Source organism: Haliotis asinina, chromosome 2 (genome assembly GCF_037392515.1).
Source record: "Haliotis asinina isolate JCU_RB_2024 chromosome 2, JCU_Hal_asi_v2, whole genome shotgun sequence".
NCBI lineage: Eukaryota > Metazoa > Mollusca > Gastropoda > Lepetellida > Haliotidae > Haliotis > Haliotis asinina.
The window spans coordinates 65505743-65530260 of NC_090281.1; the positions used below are offsets into that span (position 1 = coordinate 65505743).

At 41.6% G+C, this 24518-nt stretch overlaps 1 protein-coding gene across 1 annotated transcript in view; it reads left to right on the forward strand.

Annotated features, from left to right (window-relative positions):
* The first annotated feature begins 1748 nt into the window (after positions 1-1748).
* The window catches only part of LOC137274163 (cGMP-dependent 3',5'-cyclic phosphodiesterase-like), a 103180-nt gene continuing 80410 nt past the window's right edge, over positions 1749-24518 (forward strand). The window contains exon 1 of the mRNA XM_067807200.1: positions 1749-1959. Coding sequence (XP_067663301.1) covers positions 1927-1959 — 33 coding nt within the window. The 5' untranslated portion in view covers positions 1749-1926. The remainder of the gene's footprint in view (positions 1960-24518) is intronic.

A 24518-nucleotide genomic window follows, 5' to 3' on the forward strand; every position in this document is an offset into this window, starting at 1 on the left:
CCACTTTGTCCACCTTGTAATCAACAGCAGGCACTGGTTCACCACTTTGTACATCTTGTAATCAACAGTAAACACTTGTTCACCACTGTGTACATCTTGTAATCAACAGTAAGCACTTGTTCACCACTGTGTCCACCTCGGAATCAACAGCAGGCACTGGTTCATCACTTTGCCCACCTTGTAATCAACAGTATGCACTGGTTCATCACTTTGCCCACCTTGTAATCAACAGTAGGCACTGGTTCACCACTGTGTCCACCTTGTAGTCAACAGTAGGCAATGATTCACCACGGTGTCCACCTCGTAATCAACAGCAGGCACTGTTTCACCATTGTGTGCACCTTGTAATCAACAGCAGGCACTGGTTCACCACTTTTTCCAACTTGTAATCAACAGTGGGCACTGATTCACCACTTTGTCCACCTTGTAATCAACAGTAAGAAATTGTTCACCACTGTGTCCACCTCATAATCAGTACCAGGCACTGGTTCACCACTTTGTCCACCTCCTAATCAACAGTAGGCACTATTTCACTATTGTGTCCACCTTGTAATCAACAGCAGGCACTGGTTCACCACTTTGTCCACCTTGTAATCAGCAGCAGGCAATGGGTCACCATTGTGTGCACCTTGTAATCAACATAAGGCACTGGTTCACCACTTTGTTGACATTTTAATCAACAGTAGGCAACGGTTCACCACTTTGTCCACCTCCTAATCAACAGTAGGCACTATTTCACCATTGTGTCCACCTTGTAATCAACAGCAGGCACTGGTTCACCACTTTGTCCACATTTTAATTAACAGCAGGCACTGGTTCACCACTTTGTTCACATTTTAATTAACAGCAGGCACTGGTTCACCACTTTGTCCATCTTGTAATCAACAGTAGGCACTGGTTCACCACTGTGTCCACCTCGTAATCAATAGTAGGAACAGGTTCACCACTGTGCCCACCTCCTAATCAACAGCAGGCACTGGTTCACCACTGTATCCACCTTTTAATCAACAGTGGGCACTGGTTCACCATTTTGTCCACCTCGTAATCAACAGTAAGCACTGGTTCACCACTGTGTCCACCTATGAAAATGTTCACCTATCTACCAAAGTGAAAATGTTTTAATATGATGAACGCTTGCCCGAGTTGGCAGTTCCCATCACAGACCACCCTGAGCGTAGAAGGTTCATAAGCAGGTACCAGTACATAGGCCTGAATTTAAATCACCAACAACGGCTTAAATACTGTATTTAAGCGTCTGTTAGTATACTGCATTCACTGATACAGGAAATGTATTATAGGCAGGTGTGTGTGCTGGACTTTTTTACAGCCCGTCTATACAAAACATTTTCTTTAGAAGTGTGTCTATGCAGCGCGGGACATTATGTACAAACACAAGAAGCGATCTTGGCTTTCCAAAGCATCTGTATCTGAATCTCGGGAGAAATAGTGCGGCCAATGTGTTCTAGTTGATGAAAGTCAAACGCTGTGAACAGCGTCATGTAGCAATAAACAGTCACAACCATGAATATGTACATATGAGTAAAACCTGGAAGATGCTGCATGAATATTCATTCGTCACCACTGTCATCAGCGTGTACCGTGTACTTGTAAATAGTTTATCTGTCGCGAATGTTATCATTAATCCTCCTACCAACCCGATATAGTTTTGTGATGGCACACAGTGCTTGCTGCCGCTATTAGTATTGATTCGCACATTTCGTGAAGCCCCGCTCTCTAATTTATTGAATACACATCCCATCTCTGGAGCGAGGCAGCCTGTGTCTCTGTTCGGTTGTAGCGCTACCTTCACCCGGGCGCATTCAGCCAGAGGAATTTCATTGAACTCTTTATCAAAAGCCTCTGCCTTCCACCTAGGGCAGTTCTCGCCGACTGGTCCCCGTGTCGGTTGTGCATAGGACTATAAGTATGGATAACCCGCCGCTCTCCGGGCAACACACGGTAAGTCTTGTCTATTTCAACCTCAAGCTTGTCTATTTCAACCTCAAGCTGTTATTCTACTGATCGTGTGTTGGAAACGTACTAGCTCTGCTCCGTGGACAGGAGGGCTCATTGAAATATGATCATCCATAGCCGAAAGCATGTTGAATTACACGCTTGCAGATTTGGGTGGTGTTAGATTCCGATTTACTCTAATATAACATATTTGTGTCATTTTGCCCTACCGGCATATATGTAATACAATACTGTATGTGAACGCGTCTACAAATCCATGTTGTTTCCGTGGACTGTATGAAAGTGACATCTGTTATGTATTTCAAAGGTGGACACAAAATGAAGGGAAAGTGTGTCTATCTGATATGCATAATGTATGGAAACATGACAGTCGGCACGAAATTGAGGGACTTCTAGTGGAACCGTCGGACGTCGTTCTGTCTTCGATTATAGGGCTGTTGCCTTAGTTAAAGATGCAATAATCACACAGAACGCCGCATCTCCGTGAAATGAGATCCAACTGTGGGAGAAATTAAACTGCTAGATTGTTTTTCGATAAACAGTGAGTGCCGGGCTTGAAACTGGGAAACAAGTGCAGCTATTGATCATAAATCACTGACATCTCGGTACCGACGTCAAAAAATAATGTGCCACAGAAAGATCAAGCGTGCCTTTACGTAAGCAACTGTATTTGTTCCTGTCATCTCTCAAGGAAATAGACAAGCACTCCCACTGAGAGAGACAACCCTGTTGCTGAAATTGATCTCAAATATCGAAAGATCACGTCCTCTCCCGAATATCAATAGATGCCCAAGCATCGAGATCCCCGAATCGATTTCCCCCTCAACAAGCGCCTGAAATTGACAGTCTTCTAAAACGAAATTTTACATTAATTTCGTGACTTAACGCGCACAGGAGGGGCCCATCTTTCTGGATCACTCTGTGGTGTTTGCTAGCTTTCAGCACTGTGTTGACTATAATGAGATTTTCCCTCTTTTGTATTTACAAATCTCACACGTTTTAACGACCAGACACATATTGTTTGAGGATTGGAGAGGTAAATTTAATTTATTTACATGCCATTACATGTTATTACAAACACTCCCAGACTGTCAGCCCCCTTCATACAGTGTTCAGGATTGATTTCCTTTATGAGTTGAGAGTCATCCACAGCGCATAGGAATATTAATACACTATAACGGTCGCCTGAAGAACACTGGGATTGAGCGAGTAATGGCCATCTCTAGCTGTCGCCGGTGTCCATAGTTCCACATATAAGCCTCAACAAACACAGCATTAAATGTAGTGTATATGAGCGTGTAGCGATACAACCAGGGATGTTATGAACGCGATACAACCAAGTATGTTATGAACGCGAAACAGCCTGGGATGCTATGAACACGATACAACCAGGTATGAAATGAATGCGATGCAACCAGGTATGTTCTGAACGCTATACAACTAGGTATGTTATGAATGCGATACAACCAAGTATGTTGTGAACGCAATACAACCAAGTATGTTATGAACGCGATACAACCAAGTATGATATGAACGCGATACAACCAGGTATGAAATGAACGCGATACAACCAAGTATGTTATGAACGCTATACAACCAGGGATGTTATGAACGCTATACAACCAAGTATGTTATGAACACGATACAACTAGGTATGTTATGAACGCGATACAACCAGGTATGAAATGAATGCGATACAACCAGGTATGTTCTGAACGCTATACAACTAGGGATGTTATGAATGCGATACAACCAAGTATGTTGTGAACGCAATACAACCAGGGATGAACGCGATACAACTAGGTAAGTTATGAACGCGATACAACCAAGTATGATATGAACGCGATACAACCAGGTATGAAATGAACGCGATACAACCAAGTATGTTATGAACACGATACAACCAGGGATGTTATGAACGCGATACAACCAAGTATGATATGAACGCGATACAACCAGGTATGAAATGAACGCGATACAACCAAGTATGTTATGAACGCTTTACAACCAGGGATGTTATGAACGCTATACAACCAAGTATGTTATGAACACGATACAACTAGGTATGTTATGAACGCGATATAACCAGGTATGAAATGAATGCGATACAACCAGGTATGTTCTGAACGCTATACAACTAGGTATGTTATGAATGCGATACAACCAAGTATGTTGTGAACGCAATACAACGAGGGATGAACGCGATACAACTAGGTAAGTTATGAACGCGATACAACCAAGTATGATATGAACGCGATACAACCAGGTATGAAATGAACGCGATACAACCAAGTATGTTATGAACACGATACAACCAGGGATGTTATGAACACGATACAACCAAGTATGTTATGAACGCGATACAACCAGGTATGAAATGAATGCGATACAACCAGGTATGTCCTGAACGCTATACAACTAGGTATGTTATGAATGCGATACAACCAAGTATGTTATGAACGCAATACAACGAGGGATGAACGCGATACAACTAGGTACGTTATGAACGCGATACAACCAAGTATGTTATGAACGCAATACAACGAGGGATGAACGCGATACAACTAGGTACGTTATGAACGCGATACAACCAAGTATGTTATGAACGCGATACAACCAAGTATGTTATGAACGCGATACAACCAGGGATGTTATGAACGCGATACAACTAGGTATGTTATGAACGCAATACAGCCAGGTATGAAATGAACGCGATACAACCAAGTATGATATGAACGCGATACAACCAGGTATGAAATGAACGCGATACAACCAGGTATGTTATGAACGCGATACAACCAGGAATGATGTGAACGAGTGTATGTTGATGCTGCGGCTCCATACACGTATGCACCATTTACCTGTCGCTGAAACATACATGTGTTCATTTCACGTTAACGATCTCGTGTAGGTGACCTGAGAAACTATCGATCGTAAAACGTGTTCATATTTGAAGAAAATGCTCAGACAATTGTTACTTTCCACATTGTTCAACCGCAACATCCGCTTTATGCATGAAATGATACGTGTATATTCTGTCATGTTACTTGTCTACATGTAACAGGGGATGAAGGTATGATAACATGTCAAAGTCTATATGTGATATATACCAGGATATCACTGATAGTGTCTCTTCATCCATGCAGTGATGTTGTTTACACCTAATTGTTGCTGACACAATACTAGGCGTCCACTACATGTTTGTTCTTGTACCAATACAAACATACTCTGATAAATATGATACATGTCGGGATAATTCAAGATGTTTGGGCTTATGGAGTTCATCCGGTCTGTAATGGCGTGTAGAGTCAGTGCTGGCATGTTATTTGTGAATTTTAATGTTGAAATACAAGTGTGACAGCTTCACTACTAGCTATGAGGGAAGTGATGCTGGACTTCTGCATATCTAACACTGGTATCAAATGTGACGTTAAGACATGTAAGTAAGCAATAGTTGTGTCTTTCATGCATATAAGTTCGAATTTCTGGTGGGACTGTTTAAATCCAAATATTGATATTTGATGGAAAATGGCGTCGTGGTATTTTGATTATGGCACCACTTCTCTTCATTTAAGTCAATAGTCTCGTCTATATCATCAGTGCGATGACTGAAGTCAGTCTCCCCTTAATGACGAACAACATACCAAACGCTGAAGTTGCGTCTATAATCCACAATGTAACACTCCCGCGACCTGTGACAATTGCGAAGAACGCCAAAAAAACTCTTGCCCTACTGTCGTATAATCAGGGATATTCATCAGGATTGTACGTAGCTTTTAAAACAGTTCCACGGCACTAAGCATATAAGTGCCTCTCTCAAGCTGACGTATCAGCGACTAAAATTATGTCCAATTCACAGCTTAAACGTGGATCAGGTGACCGTTGTTTTGTATTTCCATGACGAGCTGACAGCTAGAGTTGACTTGATGTGAGAGGCAGTGGGCTCGGGTTGTGATCGATGTTTAAACCTACGCTGTGGTCTGTTGGCGCCATCGTCGACACATTATCATACATTGTTATCATACACTGTTATCATACACTGTTATCATACACTGCGTCCTCAAGGCTGATCCCACCATTTATCCGTCGTGGTATCACTGTCACACTGGTGAATGAGAATCCCAATTAGCGCACTAACACTATCTGATTTGTGAATCTTATACAACTGAATTAACTGTCATCATTTCATTTGTGGGTGAGGGAAGCGTTAAGACTATGGTGATCATATCACACTGAGAGAGGCGTTAAGACTTTTATAGTGATCATATCACACTGAGAGAAGCGTTAAGACTTGTATGATGATCACATCAACAGTGAGAGTAGCGTTAAGACTTATATGGTGATCACATCAACAGTGAGAGAAGTGGTAATTAAGGCGTGTATGATGATCACATCAGTAGTGAGTAGTCACTTGGAATCACTCTCAGAGCTGACATTATGTATGTTTGTGTTCACAGTGCAATTATGGTATAAGGTCAAGACACCTTTTCCATTTCCTGAGATCCGTCTCTGAAATTGTACTCCCACGCGACTTGCGTGACCAGGTAATGATCAGAGCAGGCGATGTCGCCATGATAGCAGCTCAGCCTATAATACCTGTTCCGTTTCTCAGTTTCAATTAAAATCTTTTCTTTTTATAGTCAGATTTCTTCTCGACTTGCATCGGGTGTAACCAACTGATTTGAGTTCCTCTTGAAATGTGTATTTGTGACCAGTACTTATATCATAACCTAACAAATCCATGTAAACTATAGCGTTATGTTATGGCTACAGTAAAACCTCGAATTCTGTCATGAATTAAAAAAATCCAAGCTTAATGAGTTAGCCACTTTTTTCATTTTGTGACACAGAAAACAGAAGACGGTATCATGTCACATTGAAAGTATGAAAGTATGAAAGTATGAGGAAAATTGATGCAGGTTATGCTCTAGTATTTTATGTTCAGAAGAAGACGCATGTCTGGATCCATGTAATAGTATCCGAATACGATTAAATATCATGACATGATCAACAGAACATGAAGTATTGAATGTGAGTAAAGTATACCATATGAATCTCACTTCGGGTGAGTGTAGATTTTCAATAGGTTTCATCAAAGTGTATTATACTATTTGGCCCAGTGGACAGTGAATGATTTGTCTTCAAGTGTGTGTGCTCCTAGAGTGGAACCTTCTGTTGTTGGGGGTACCAAGTTGTTTAAAGCTCCACAAGTGGTGGCGGGGAACTGCCTCCCCTGTACACGCTCGAAGCACATGGTTGTCGGTTCTAATCCCTTTTCGCCATTGTTATGTTACGTCGAAGATGTATGTCCAGACTGCCAACTGCCTTCCCACATCAGTGACCACTCCCCTGATACCAACAGCAGACTCTATTGACCACATCTATGCGAGATGGGCTTTCTGTCAGTGTGTTTACTCCTCCTCAATAATCTTACCACCACCAAAAGGGTAACTCCCCGCCATGTATTAGTGAGCTAGTGAGTGAGGTCTTACGCCGCACTCAGCAATATTCCAGGTATATGGTGCCGGTTTGTACATAATCGACACCACCACCACCCACCCACCCATCCACCCACTCAAACACCCTACACATACCCCACCCCCTGTGTTACATCTTTGTATACTATTGTATGAACTAACTCTCTTTAGTCTGTTACTCATGTACTGACAATACCTGGTGTTATCTCGGTAGGCGTCGCTAAAACCACTCGAAATGGGTTCTTTTACATCATGTCAACTCTCCTAACGGTGTTCTTTATGTACTGGCACTGCTCCGAGTGGTACACGGTGCCGCTGAGAGGTCGTGCGATGTAGATGTGACAGTGAAGGTCACATGCAAGTGAGGACAATGTTTGTAAGAGGAGATCGATATCTGCGAGACCCAAGGGCCCCTACACTGGCCGTACCGTGTACTACACCACTCTATGTAGTGACGCAGCTGCCATTTCACAAGCTGGGTCCGTACGTTGCCCGCGGCTAAGCGCCAGTTGTTATAAGCTAAGTAGGTAAAACGTTAAGAGTCTATAATAACTGAATAAATATAACCCTATTACCATAAACATCGACAAGCATCGTTTCCGTGCTATCTTTTCACCATACACAACCGCTCGTCCAGTGATGACCAGGAGCGATATCCATGGGTTTGATGATAAACTATGAATCGTCAAACCTAGAGTTTGAGCTGATTGATGTGCTATCATGAACAACTACCGACATGTTTGACTGTGTGGTGCATCAACTGCTGTTTGATCTGTCAAGACCAGCTCCAGTTCGGGAGCTCCGTCGTAGTAAAACATCGCATTTGGCTCATAAGACGTCAGAAAGCAAAACTAGTGTTTAATGCCACGTGAAGATCGACTGAGACCCTCAATAATGTTACGATGCAGTTGTGTGGATAGTCGACCACAACATCGTTAATTCGCGGAAGCTTGGTGGGCAGACAACGACGGTGAAAATCAGTCCAAATCTATCTTATATCAGATCGTTAAATCGTTCGATCCGTTCTATCTCGCAGATCGTTAGTCTGCTTGTATTCGTGTACTCGCGCTCCGTAGACAGCTCTTGTGTTGTTTATGTCCTTGTTGTTGTTGTTGTTGTTGGCGATGATGATGATGACGATGATGATGATGATGTTTTTGTAGTGTTTTGTGGTGCGGTATTCTTATACCTGTATCCAATCTACTTCCCCACCTAGTGTCATTTGATTTTTCCAACACGAGGAATATAATATTCTTTAGAATCTGGCCACTTTGAGAGAAAACCCCATTATACTCGATATTGATTTTCCCCTGAACATTGCATTAAGGTTTTGTGTGTCAGACATTGATGTAGCTGTTATAATGTGTATTTCACCTGCCAGTCACATGGCATGTCAACAGTGACTGACGTATGATTGACGGTGTACATACCGTATGTATTTGTCACTCTACCCACTGTAATTTGCACCAATCAATTCCCCGGTTTGTTTACAGGAATCTGGCGTGATCATGCCAGTCCGGGGCTGATTAAAGTCCCGAGAACCCGATGAATGTTGCAATTTGTGTTTGCTGAGCAGATGAGTCGTACGGGTTAACAAACCCTCAAGTTTGTTTGGAGCGTGTTCTGAAAACCTTCCAATTCCGCTGTGTCGGCGTGTCACCAACGTATGTCGCGCGAGTAACGGCTCTGTGGACACATCGCTATGCGACTCCATTGATGTGCTATTGATCTTTAGGAACTTGTTATAATTACTGTTGAATTATTTACCTATAACAATCTATTTATTCCACCTTTGTATATGATGATAAGTGTTAATCACAAAATTCAACGTCGATTTACCCGTGTTATTCCGTGTGCGTGCGTGCGTGCGTGAAAGAGAGAGAGAGGGGGTAGAGAGATAAAGAACAAGAGAGATATAGAGTGAGATATATACGACGAGAGATGAAAGAGAGAGAAAGAGATAAAAGAGATGGGGTGGTAGAGGGGAGGAGGGGGTAGTAAGGTTTTAAGAACACAGTATACTCATCCCTACTGCATGTTACAAGTATAGCTAATTAAGCTATTCTTACTAATTTTATTTACATCCAGTCAACAACATGACAACAACAACAACAACAACTGCAACATGAAATATTAACGGGAATCATTTACACCGCCAGATAACAACAGCAGGAACTATATTCTGCTCGTTCATTCAAAATCTAGATGACATTATGCTTTCGATGTAATGTAGCTGTCTGAATTCCCACCAGCGTTGCAAACTGTAGCAGCCAGACAAGCTCCAGGTTTGTTGTCTGCATTTACTGGAACAGTTCAATGTGATCAAATGGCGGTCGGGATGACTCCAGTTTCAGAACAATTAACTTTCAGGCTACATTTCCATTATAATAAGCCTTGGGCGCTTTGGCATTTCTTAACTAATGAAACGCTGAGGCACATGAAAAAATTCGCTCTGATCTAAAAGTTAGCTTGTTCTCGAACTAAATCTTTATGTCGATGGCTAGCACCGAGTGTTTGCCGAAACCCTGGTTCACGGCGTGTCAAAATAACGCTCAATTGAGTGAGCGAGTATGTTTGTACGTCGCGTTTAGGAAAATCCAGCAATATCATGGCGGGGACATCAGAAATGGAACTCACACATTGTACCTTTGTGGTGAATCGACCCTGGGTCTTAGAAGTGACGAGCGAACGCCTTAACCACTGGGCTACCCAACCGCACAGAAACGTTCAAACCACTTCCATACGGCAATAATTGAGAATCCCGGGATCAGCACAATCCGCGTGAATTCGTTATTGTCTCTGTGCTCGATGTCCCAGCCTTGCATGTATTAGCAATGACAAAATAGGTAGCATCATAGTTTATGTATGCCAGTAAGGGACAACAGGGATTTGACATTCATCCTTGCAGACAACAAATAGATCAAAAGAGTCCCATGGAGTCGATTTGTGTGACATTGATATCGCCCCACCAGACACACTGACCATATGTACATGAGAGATACGTGATAAACACGATTGAACTCCGCCACTAAATATTCCGTGTTTATGAGAGGCCATGATTGTCTGGACAAGGGTCAGTTCGTGTGATCCGGTTAAACTGTATACATTGCCTTCACTCTTCTGCCTCCATACAGACACCTAGCATTGACTCTTCGAAGTTAGATTTTCCTTATGATAAAGCCTTGTCTTCCTTAAAGTGTAAACCTACAGCCTTATCCTAACGCCTTGTCCTTAACAACCTATCCTAATGTGTTGTCCTAACACTTTACCTTAACACCTTATGCTAAAGTGCTGCCCTGGCACATTTTCCCAACGCGTTATCCTAATGTGTTGTCCTAACACTTTACCTTAACACCTTATGCTAAAGTGCTGCCCTGGCACATTTTCCCAACGCCTTATCCTAATGTGTTGTCCTAACACTTTACCTTAACACCTTATCCTAAGGTGCTGTCCTGGCACACTTTCCTAACACCTTATCCTAATGTGTTGTCCTAACGTGTTGTGATAACGTGCGGCTTCTGTTCACGGCTGTTGCCTTTTGGTGAAGTATAGAATCATTCAGAGAAACCTTTAGAAATCATCTCAAACAACCTTTCAACACACTACCACATGACGCTCTGATATTTGATAGTGCAAGGTCAATGATACTGTTTGGAAAGGACGGTTAAGACGACGTCAAGTCGATTTATGTTTATGTTTATGCATTTTATTGCCAGTCTCTCCCGTTAAACCTGAACCTCATGTCCTGTGCACACCGATGCTACACGATCATACAACGTAATCGGCTTCATACGATTACCACCAGGATGTTCTTGTAAAACACGCATGAGAAGGAAGAAACAGCAAACTAGACTAATTATAAAGGATTTCAAGCAAGAATGGAAATGGTCATGTGACATTGAAAAACTGTTGCCAGATGAAAGGGGGTTTTGTAATGATATATGATACACAATGTTTACCGTTAGACTCAGTTCTGCATATGCAGATCTAGACATAACGATGAAGGCTGCAGATAGTGCGTGTAAACGTTCTTCTATTCAAAAAACGTTTTCTCCACATCGACAGTGCACTTCCTCTGATGCCGCAAACAAAATCAATTATTCAGCGAAATAGCGATTTACTAGATTTAATTGAGGTTTTACACGAAATCGGAGACATCTGGGGAAATGGGCCTAGTTATATGTTCGCAATAAATTATCAATATCATTTGAAGGATGCACTTGTGTTTCTTCTTTATATGGTTCAGGGCGTGCATCTTGTTCATGTTCTTCAACAACACCAGCAGTGTCTCAACTGGTACGTCTAAATATCCAACTGCTACAGGCAATATCTCAATATCGGTCTGCCGCTATCACGTCAACAGCTCTTGACGTCAAACTCTCGGCTTTTGTCATACAGTTCCAGGATGTAAACTGTTTAAAGATCCTGCAGTATCTCATTGTAACCCAAAGAGTTAGACTGTATTACCGGTTTTAAACTCCTTGCAGACAAATTTGCTATGGCAGGGCGCAAGGTCGTCGTCGGATGCAGCGTATTCAGTGTCAGTCATTTCATGTTTAACATCAAGTTCTAGGACATTTTTACCCCAGTGATGTCCAGTTCCAAGAAAACAGGTCCACCCCGAACTAAGCTCGGAGACAAAATAAGTCAACTGATTTGTAGTGTGACTCATACTATTTCAAACGCTGTTGTCTTTTCGCCATCAGCCAAAGGGAACGTATTCTCAGTTACACCAACACAAAAAAATACTGACGTCGACTTAACTCGCCCGCGGATAAATTAGGGACAACATCATTCGACATTTGGATATTGAGACTTTGTAGTACAAGAAGTCATTGGGCCAGTTTCTCATAAAATCTTGACTCAGTTGTGTGATACATATCTCCGTTCACAGAACATCAATACAAAGTAAATACACTTTGTTTTAGAGCCGAGGTACCTAAATCCATTTATGTAATATACCCAATGCGAAACAGGGATTTAGGTAAACGAAGAAAATCTCTCTGTAGACACTTATGATCTTCCGTCTAATGCTATGAATCTCAAACTATGTGTATATTACCCCCAAACGGTGTGTTCATATAAGCCAGTAAAGGGATGGCTTTGAAATATTATACATCAAAGCGATGACCTGCTAGTTAATGATTTCTTCTTAGAGTAAACTTATGGGTGGAGTGGAACGTTCACAGCTGTCGTAAGCTAAGGTCCCAACACATATCCATATTAAGCTTAGCAAACAGAAGGTTTGTGCAAGTGGGTCAAAAGATCGACAATCTGTATATCCGAATCAGCATTGATTTCCTTGTCATTTGGAACCCTGTAATAGTAACTTTGTATACACCTAAACTGTTTCAAAATCGTTCGGCATGATAAATCACGATTTTGTTTTATGTGCATCATTTGTCGACTGTAAGTTTACTTCAATAATCAATCGAAAGCAGTTAAATTCTTTTGTCAGTCTGTTTGTATGAAAGGTCGCTGGAAGCAGTTCCGCCGTAATTTCCTTGAATACTGAACTGACTGTATGATTTTATAATTTATTAATACAAAGTTTCCTTTGGAGATCTACAAAAAGCTCTTGTTACTGAACCGCTAATACCAGACCGGTCGGATGAACAGCCTATTTCCAGAATAAAATTAACAGTAATTGTCAACTTGAGGTGTGTACAATGCGAGTGTTCTTGCCAGAAAGCCTTCTTGAGAGCTGTGCAACTCCGAAGAAGCACATCAAAGAGTGCTTATCACAACCAACCCAACTTGAAGCTGTCTAGCACGAATGTCAGGGCAAAAATCAATTGAAAGTTTTCAAAGGATTCTTTGGGGTGGGGGTATTTTGACATTTCACGTGTCCCAAGAGCTTATGAGATTTCTAGACTGAGGAGGGTCAAGAACTGTCCAGGGCTGATTGTGCAACCCCGATGTGGCGCCACTATGAGCAATTGCATGTACACAACGGAAATGAAACCTGAAAAATAATGCCGATATTTCATTACGTTTGTTTGTGAAAACATATGTACATTGTGGGTGTTCATTTAAGATTTCAAGTGTTTAATCTTAAGATTCTCGTCAATTCTTCTGATGTGACTTGCTGTGGAATTAGTTTTTACAATGTTTTCGATTGCATTCAGTCTCGGTGTAGTTACATTCTCAAACATATTTCTTCTGTGTCATTATAACCATGACCACTCATGCACACACAAATTTAAACACACACACGAACGGACACATGCGCGCGCGCGCTGGTATAATTGGTTGATACAACGTTCAGGCTCTCGTGTTCAGTTTGTCAGTCGACGCACAACTCAAGTATCAGACTCAATACGGAGTTTAACTCAATGCCTGGGTGATACATGCAATACAGTGCATTCCTCACCATCAGGAAGATGATTTACGAGTATCTGACACTGAATAATCATGCAGTTCTCTACCCCATAACTTTCCCCAGCGTACATAATAACAGGGATCCATTGATGGCAAATATGCGCTGACTCTCAGTGTCTCATACATACATACATACATACATACATACATACATACATACATACATACATACATACATACATACATACATACATACATACATACATACATACATACATACATACATACATACATACATACATACATACATACATACATACATACATAGTTTGTCACGGTAAATGCTAACGGTAACACGTTTTACCGTTAGTCGCTTCTTACGACAAGCATAGTCGCCTTTCATGGCAAGCATGAGCCTATTCTACCTCGGGACCTTCAAGGGTCTATATATCGAGGAGATGTTGAGACACTGGCGGTCGTGTCATGTGAGACACCGTAAGGGCAGAGTTGCTTCCCTTGGGAAGTCACAAACACGTGATTGTTGTGTCGAAGCCCGATTCCCTTCGATTATATTTCTAGGTTTGATGCACCATGACCGTTCTCGGGGGTTTCACCATAGCCAGATAAATCACAGGTACCACTTCAGGAGTCCCCCCCCCCCCCCCCCACTTTCAACAGACACTTCAGCAGGTGTGTGATATACTGAGGGAAACAAGTAAGGGAACGCATGAAAGAACAAGTGCTCCTTTATTTGTTTCCATGCTTTTTCACAATCTGTGTATTGCACAGATGAAAACCTGAGAGTATGAAGAGGAACACTGCGGTGAAGTGGTGTTCCCTTTTTTGTTTCCCTCAGTATATTATTGGAATAACGTTAAGAGCTGGAGTAAACCCAACTCTCAAGCAACACTTCAGTGTCGATAGGCACAGAGGTGTATGTACTAAATGACTGTTTTGTTTCTGAATCAGCCAAAATGATGAAGGCAATTCCTCTTTTCGTGAAGCCCCTTGACGATACTGGATCACCTCACGGTGCAATATGGTTGTTTATCAATGGACCTATGTGTGTGTTGCTGACCCCCTACAGGGAGTGGCGGTGGGGTAGCCTAGTTGCTAAAGCGCCCGCTCGTAACAATGAAGATCCGGGTTCGAGTCTCCACGTGATTACAAAACCATTTCTGATGTTCCTCGCCATGATATTACTAAAGGCGGCGTAAAACTTAACTCACTCGCTCATTCTACAGGGACTGTCTCACTCCAAATAAGGCGATAAATGAGACTGATTCCACGCCTCACACCAACATTGTCTCCGTCCTCCATGCATGTACCCAATTGAATTTGTCTGATGCAGTGTTTAAGGCAGTGAGCAAGTAAGTACAATTCCAGCGGAAGTTTCAATCTGGCTTCCTCTGTGAACAAATGTAATATTTTAAGTGTAAACCGTGTTAGTTTTAGGTTCTCCCATTATTCTCAAATCAATATGTAATTAGAAGAGTAATGGATGCCGTGACACGTGGAAGCATGGAAGTGTTCCAACGCCCATTAACCACCTCCGTATGTTGGTTCCTCGGCCAAGTCATTTATACAGTTTCTCTTTTAAATGTTTACAAGGGTTTAATGGACTCCTGACAGGTGTGTACACGGGATACTTTGAGATAACCGGGGAAAAAATACTTGAATGGATATATCTTATCGCAGTATAAATGTAAAAAGTATAATGTAACTTAGTTGAATTTTCTAAAGTGATTTAACGTAGTTTGTGATTAATACCAGACTGCTTCAGCGCTATGGAGATAACATGATTACCCACATGTGTTGAGCTCGAGTGAAATGGATTATCGCTGTACGTACAAAGCTTAAGCTAGTCGCGGATTGCCTGCGCGATCGGTCCCTTCACTAAACAAATCCTCACAGGGTTGACTCTAAGAGGCATATCTGCATATCAAGTAATCTTCAGTACCCCTGTAAAACCCGCGCTGTGCCAGAGCTACCCTAGTTGTAGCTGTAAATGAGCGCTTGTCCAGGTCAGAAGTCCTTCTATGGTCCACCATGTACCGGGCACTGTATAAGACTCGCCGGCCTTTTGGTATATTGGTAAGTGTTTATTCTTCCGAGATGTGTTTTTGTGTTGTATTTGTTAACAATAAGGAACAGGCTTGTGTTTATAATATTGGATTGTAGTAACACCTGTGACACAACACCTACAGACACCCGGTGTCTGGATGACAGGTCAGAGGTGTCATTAACATAATTACATAGTGAATATTCTTTATCAGTGAAGAGAGGTGAAATCATAGGTAAGTGATCCCTTAAAATTTGTATGGAATTGTTTTTTACATGTTTCACAAATTTCCCACATTTTAACTGAAATTCTTCTGTGAATGAACGTTTCTTTTAATGTATGTGTTGTCATACTATAACAGTACATGGAGGTGACAGTGTCACAGAGGCAGTGTATGTAAACAATCAACGACGTCAGTCCACTGGAGCAAACATATTTGGTTCAAGGACACAGGGAGTTATAGCCGTTCATCATGCAATCTCGTCTCAACAATGGACAATAGACAATAGAGCTAAGCATTAGGCTGGCACAGAATTTCACAGTAACGTGGATCTGTGTCACGGTCAACGTCATTCATCCAAACCTCATACACAACCTCACGTCATTTGAAGAGTAAACATTAAATATATTTGGATATATTGAGCTCTGACTTACAGGTTAGTGAACCTCTTGGGCGGGGGCTCTTGTTATATGGTCATCTACTTCTGCCAGTATGTGTTGACATTAATTATTATAAGTGGTTCCAGGATTGGGGCGCCCATATATTCTCCATATACAAGCCTTTGTCAATACTACCTTTATGAGGCATACATTATGGGACAGAGTAGTATTTTGTGCTGGTGTAGTCATATACGTTCATCGACCAGGCACCCAAATGACCTAACTATGTGCGTCTTTCTGTTGACCAGTGTATTCAGGAACACGCAAAAGTTTATGGGATAGTGGTTGTATCAATGTTAAATAATTCATTATATTTCATAAGTCTCAAGAGTTTCGTTTGGAATATCAGACAGTGAATGTACGAATTTGTACAGTAATGTTACAGTTTATGGTAATAACTATGCCGCTCAATGTTTGCTAAGGATCACATTGTGAGGGTGTCAGGAAATAGGGCAGGGTGGAAACATTCTGGTACACATTAATAGTTAAGACCTATAGAACTTAGGATTACTGAGAGAGGAACTCAGAGATGGGCACTGTCTGTACGAGGTTCTTGAAAGCAACATATAGAAACCGCGGTGGCTGGGTGGGCTAGATTGCAGACTTTGTTCCGGTGATTAGGTGCGGATTAGGTGGGTTCGAATCGCTAGCATCTGTATTTTAGTCAAAAATTGTAAAACCAAATATTACACGTTCCATTTTTCCAACTTTCTAAAAAGTCAGTGTGTATTCATGACGTACTTGGAAACTTGTGTTTGGGTGTATCACCAAAAACCTCACCAAATTCTCACTACTGATCGAACTGATGTCGTTCAGTGTTCAAGACGCGGTGTGGCGACTGAACGGGCATGCTTAGAACCTGGTCAACAAAACATCTCGGTACAAATGTGGTTGTTAGCACACGTGTGATCAGCCATGAAATGAATTACTATCTGATCAGCGCCCACAACAGGTTTGTGATCGACAGCGATTGGCACACGATGGGAAGACACATATCACCTGGTTGCGCGAGGACGTCATAGCTTTGAGACTATGATCACACTCAGGAATGATCTGCGGAATGCTAGAGGCGTTAACGTTTCTGCTTAGATCCTCATTGTATCCGCGAAGACCCTGTCACAAAGGTCATGCGTTCGCATCCCACCAGCAGGCTGAAGATTAGGTCTCTTGGACAACGGGGTTGGGCTCCATTACTTTTAGGATTCAAAGGTTGCCCAACATAACCGTTTTGTGACGGTTCAGATATGATCTGGGGTGAGCTAGATAGAGTTGGAAAGTTCTGCAGTAGCACGATAACAGGTGTTGGGAATTCTGTACACGAGAGCGTATTCTGGTGCAGTAGTACTTGATCCTGTTCATGCATGGCTGATGTCCAATGCTTGTAGAAGATTATGGCCTGAACGGAATGGCCAACCCGTACAACAGGAACTCATGATCAGCAGTGTTCTTACTGACGTAAAGAATGTTCCACCCTTAACAACAATCATGATACTTACTGGGAGCAGTGAGTTGTTTGTGTCGGTTGTTTGTGCTCTTTTTTGTGGGCCATGGCGTGTTTTTGTTAAATGATTGCGTTCACGTAATATTGGCTACCCAGCTGATTTCAGGCGATGAGTCTTAGCCGGATTTGAATAGTATGTACGTTCGTCAGCGGAATCGCCATGTGGCTAATACATATCGTCGCCATGATCGCTTCCCGTGTTCCATGGTCCAAGAATTTACAATTATTCATTGCTGGTGTACATAAATATTATGACTGCCACATGTCCAATCATTAGAATCTCCAGAAATCATTAGCCCTGGCAAAAACACATTATAGCATTATCTATTTATTTAATACCCGTTAACGGTTTATTTACACAAGACGACCTCTATTGTTGGGTTTTGGCATTCGTCCATACTCGACCCCCTTAAACCCGTAGACATATTGTCAAACAGCCCATGCACAGTCAAGCGGTGTTTGATGTACTTAACTCAGAGCCTGGTACACAGCTATGGGAGTCGCACTGACAAAGTTCGCAGACAATATTGTGTACTATGAGAACGTTTATAACTGAGCTTTATGACCAATGCTTTGCAAGACGAAGTGCATGAGGCCGCCAGTGTTGTATCCATATATGAAAGGCGTGTCAGCAATTCATCGCCTATTGCCCTGTAACTAGTACGGACATGGCGGTGCTTTCTGCATCGCTGATTCCGTTTATTCGGTTTCGTTTCATGATAAGTGCTCGACATGTGTTTAACAATAGTGTATTGACCGATGTTCACAAAGGTAATAAACAATAACGTTCTTTGTCATATAGATGCATAAGTATATATGGACCATAAACACACAGAGACATAATGGTCAGAGAGGTTAAAGTGCTTCTGTGATATATATTTATAATAAATCAGACATATCGCCATGAAACGCTATGTATGTCATGTATCCATGTGTCAATAGAGACCAAATGCATGAAACAAGCTACAGCAGATTTATCGGTGACGTATAAAAAATGTATGCACTGTTCCCGAATATTGGCATTTTAGGGGAGTAGTCCAATTGTAGCATTCCTTTGTAAATCCTAGCTATTCAAGGCCATCCCCTTGTCAGCTGATGGACCACACTTGTCCTTCCTCTGGGGCTGGAGACGTTAGATGTTCTACTGACGTGATGGTTGTCCCGTGCCTTTTCAGGAGTGCAGATTCAGATTGTCTGTTATAAACCGGCATAACTTCTCACAGAGGCGAACCTGGAGTGTTCTCATCAATAGTCAGAAGCCTTGGAAACCAGTGTACTGAAGCCTTCTTCATGCCAGCTCATTTCCAGGATGTCCTCAATGCACACGTCAACTGCACTGGCTATGTGGCAAACGAGGAGTCGTTGATCATCCACAAACATATCATGCATTCTATCAACATGTTGTAAATTATGAACAGTTGAAGGTGTTCCTGACGCTCAATCTAGCCCCGTGTTACTTGAAAACAGCAGCAAAGATGGGAACATTCACTAGCGTTAACTCTGTGCAGTTAATTTCATTCAGTAGGAGACAATTTAGACTTTTGACACCAAAAGATACGTACGTGTATTCAGTTTCATGCTTGCAGAGGTATGATGCTTAGTTGTGCTTTGCAAAGAAACGTTAAAGCGTAAAATTGTTTTCATGATTTTACGTCGGCACCGGCGATTAACTCTTATCCAAGTGTGCTGATGTCGAGAGGGGTTTTGTTGGTCTGATAATCTCACATAACCTTCTTGTAATATTGTTTGCTTCCTACAAATGATGTGGGATAAATCGTGAAAAGACCTTCTCATTTCGTACTTACGACAGTATTGACGTTTATAACCCAATATCTGTGTATGGAAAAATGGTGGTATTGGTGTACACTGGATCAAAAGAGACACAATATTTCTGAAAGCGGGTAGTGAGTGTAATTGCACATTTAGTAACTACACTGTGCCTGTCAGGGAGTAATGGTAATCTGTGGTATGTGTTTATCGACTGTGTGTTTCATTATTTGATAATCGATCTTTCTTAGCAATTTGCAACACGATAGCAATTTGCGTCGAACGTTCGGAGACATTTGTGGACAGTTCATTCACATGTGCATCCATCCTATTTTTAAATAGTTGGTTGGGGTTTTTTTACCCGCGAGACATTTTGCTTCACTTTATTCTCATTTATGATCCTGAGAGGCACTTTCTTTTGCTTAGACTTTGTGGAGACTCTACCTAGATTTGATTGATAGAAAATCTATTATTTTGAAAGGATCATATTACGTTTTAATGTCTGCATTCTCTGATGTACAAAGTACAGCTGTATAGCAATTTGTCTAAGGGCCAGATTCACGACAGTCAACACAACAAACTGTAACACCTCCATGTCTTTTCTCTAGCAAAACAAGATTTTATAAAGATATTTGCCGAGTTCGTGTAGCTGATTACTCTATCTGCATGACGTATTCCTGGATGTACAGCCAGACAGGGACTATTATATACGTCCTCTGAATATCACAATTTACGGCTCCGGCTCTAGTGAATTGATATCCTCGCCGTTCAAGGTGCCTGTGTGATGTAGTTGACGCTTAGCGTTAAATCGATTCTTGTGAAACATTACTCGTTTCCAAAGGTCAGGGTTTTTTAATTTGGATATTTTATGCGCAAGGCACGGAATCTATCGGGTTACGTCTTGGCTTTTTAAACAATCGTCTTGTAAAGGGCATGGAGTATAAACAGAAATCTTGAGGCGTACAATGGTTACAGAGGAAGGTGGTTCTTGACATACAAATGTGACAGTTGAAGAGTGTTTAGTGACATACGTAAAACAGTAGAAGTGTATATTATGACATACATGTATGACAGTAGAAGAGTATATTGTCAGTCGCTGAACTGGCATGTACTAGAACACTATTCAGTGTTTCTATGTATGTATATAGAATGCATCCACAAAATATACATACAATACCTGTTCTGTGAACCTCAGGGAACGTACATCCGCATCCTCCTTCACATTTCACTTTTAGAGTAAGAGATTAACATTCCTTCTAAAACAACCTACCCGCTGATTCTAGAATCCTAAGACAATATGTCCGACCGGAAAAGACTTGAGGAAGCATAAAGTTCTGCAATGTGACTTAATGGACTGAGGGGGAAGCCTACTGCAGGGAGCTGTGGAATACAATTTTAAGGTATCAAATGTTGTAGCATGAAACACAATCAATGTTCTTAATACTAATATAAGCATTGTTTAACGGAAAGGTCAATGGCACTTGAGTTGCTAATTCAAAGCAATTTGTGCTTATCTACTTACTACAAATTAGTATTAACCAAAAGATACACATACACACACAAACACTCACCCACTCACAAAATCACACACTCACTCACTCACACAGACGCGCGCGCACACACACACACACACACACACACACACACTGGTGTAAGTGCTTCAGTACTAATATATTGCATATATTGATCCTCATATATATTATCATCACAAACATATTCTTTCATCACTGAAAAGGTCCAGGGTTTAATTTTTACAAATACCATGCATGTACCTAGCACTTTGAAATGAATCAGACACAAACATGCAAGTGAAATCCCATTAAACATATATCAGCCTTTGATATGAACAATTACAATCGCACAAAGTAATATCCTTGATTGACGCGGGAGCAATAGGCCCTAAAGCTCATCTATCTGCAAGAGATTCCCGAAGCAGCGTTTTCCAAAGTTGGTTTATTGAATCTATCACCTTGTGTCACTCACGAGGTGCCTGGAACACCACAGTAACTGTGGCCTGCGTGAATCCTTTGAGCAGAAGTGTTGCCAATAACGCCTCACAGGCGGATCAGCTCATCCTTCTGACGGTGCTACCACACATTATTGCAAAGGTTAATGTGCCTCGCCCTCTCTCCGACAACCGTTGCTCCCACAAAATTGGCCTTAAGTGATTTTATGTCCTTATCCAAAGACGTGTTGTAATGTTGTGAATGCCTTATAAATAACTCGAACACTATCGAAGAAGCCATGATGGTCCTGGTAAGAGGTTATAGTAGTTTATTCGTTTGGGTACCATTGGCCGATAAACAGGATCATGAGGTACTACATGAGACAAAGGGTGGCGGTGGTGGGGGGTATGTGTTGAGGATGGGGGTTCGAAACAACTGAAAAACTAATGACCTTAGAGTGAAGGAACAGGGTCCAGTTTCACAAACGTCTCGTAAGTCTAAGATTTCTCGTAGCATTCTTACCTCCTAAATTATATCATAGGTGGTCCGCATGCTGTGAGAAAATTTACGAGATCTTAGGGGTTTTTGAAACGGGCCCAGGAATATTACCCCACATAACCGTGAAATATACATGAACGTTCCCACATCGATATATAGTTTTGGCATTTTATTTTTTCCTTTCTAACTTGTCCATTTCATGTTTTCGCATTTTTTTATTGGTTTAATGCGTGGAGTGCGACTGTCCACGATGGACATATTTACAATTATTGACAAAAGCAGTAAACCGTTCAAGTACATAACTAGCACGAGGTGATTTAAAAAAGGAGTTTAACGTCGTAAATATTTCGCTCATATGACGACGTGCCTTCGTGTGTATGTGTTGCTGCTTGCACCGGATCGGACTTTAGCTGTTTTTAGGGCAAACTGAGATACCCAAATCAGACACATTATACGACTCAGAGTCGACTGGTCCTTGTTAAAACCGAGTGCCAGGCGGGGAACGACAAGTACCATGGTTTAACGTTTGTTTCATATGACGCGGCCGGGGATGACACGACATCAGGGCCCTCCGTAATACCACACATCATACTTACCGTGACGTTTCATGGAATATGGAGACTGGTCTGAGTTTACTGACCATGAAGTGATTAGGAGCATTATGCTGCACTAAACCCAGTGCACCAGTCTTCAGCTGTTCTCTGTGTAGCCAGGAGGGGATGTTTGTTCAGCCGTTAAAAGACTACCTCAGGATAACCTGTCACTAAGCAAACATCAACGTTCATCTTCCATCATCTGTTGTGACAGGGGAGATTGCGAATATGATAGGTTGATGCTGTAATGAATTACCCGAACGAAATAGATTACAAAACTGCTTTCTCGAACTATCTGCCCAGATGGGAAATTGTGAAAGAAATAAGCGTTGTTCCAGCAGGACCATAGGCTGGAGGTGCAACACAACAATACACTTTATTTTGAGCACACATTAGAGATATATTTTGATTTCTGAGATATTTGAGAGATATGAATATCTATTTACGATGCACGGTGGTCTAAGTTAATTGTTAATAGTGGTGTATGCCCACAAAACAGTGACGTTTCAAGTTTATTCAAGCAAGAAACTTTAGATGCATATGTAATCGTCATGCGAGCGGATTCGACCATTCGATGATCAAGTTAATCAACCAGTGAGGAAATGGACACCACAGTATGTGTAACTCAGAAGCTCGATGTTATATACATGCGTGCATACGAACAATTGGCAGCGATGTTCGCGTTAATATTTCATCGTCAAGTACAAATCCGTGGCTATTCAGATTATTTTTCGTACATTGGCAAGCGATCCCATTTTCTTTGGCATAAGATTTCTCTACCGTTTCTCACAAACAGAATCAAACATGTCGCAGTGCAACACTATACATCCAACCAATTGTCTGGCTACACTTTGGATCATCCCGTCATGTGGACATCTCTCCATAGATAGTTGTTGCATGTCTCAGCCAAGGCGTGCTTGAACTCTGGGTTTCCATTGGTACAACAACCTCCCAGTCTGGCACAACAACCTCTCAATCTTTTACAATAACCCCACAATCTTAACTTTTATGTGAAACGTAAAACAACTACAAGCAAGTGTGTATATGTGACAAGGTTTTATTAAGGTCATGCGATAATAATTAGTTTTGTTTGTCTCGGTGGTAAAACCCTCACCCTACATTACGAGCATGCGTATGTGTTATGAGTATACTTTGTCTGTCTATAAGATCCAACTCTCACATTTCATAGAGATCTTGCGCATGTGTAACAGGTATGCTTTGTCTGACTAGGTGATAAACCTCGCGAATGTGTGATTGGTATGCTGTGTCTGTCTAGCTGGTAAAACTCACACCTTGGTCAATGGTCAACTGAAATTACAAGCGTTTAGTTCATTTTAGACTGAAATCCAATTAGGCCACGCAGTCATAAATCCATATCTCTACCAGCGTAGGATTTCGTATCGTAATTATTTCAAGAAAATATGACATATTCTGAACTATGTTTTAAAATGTATTGGTACAATAAGTCTAAAGTCCATTCTGGCCAAAGTACCATGTAGTGGTCCATTATTGAAGGCAGTCTTCACAACGACGTTCCGGGTTCGATGCCTAACATGGGGTGGAAACGGGAAGCCCAGCTTTGGTGTCCCGCCGTGATATTTCTGGAATATTTCTAAAAGCGGCGTAAAATCTCACGCACTCCCCGTTCTGACGTATTTGAAACGCTTTCATGCAGCAGCTTAGGTCTGAACAGTCCCAGATCCATATCCTTTTGACGTC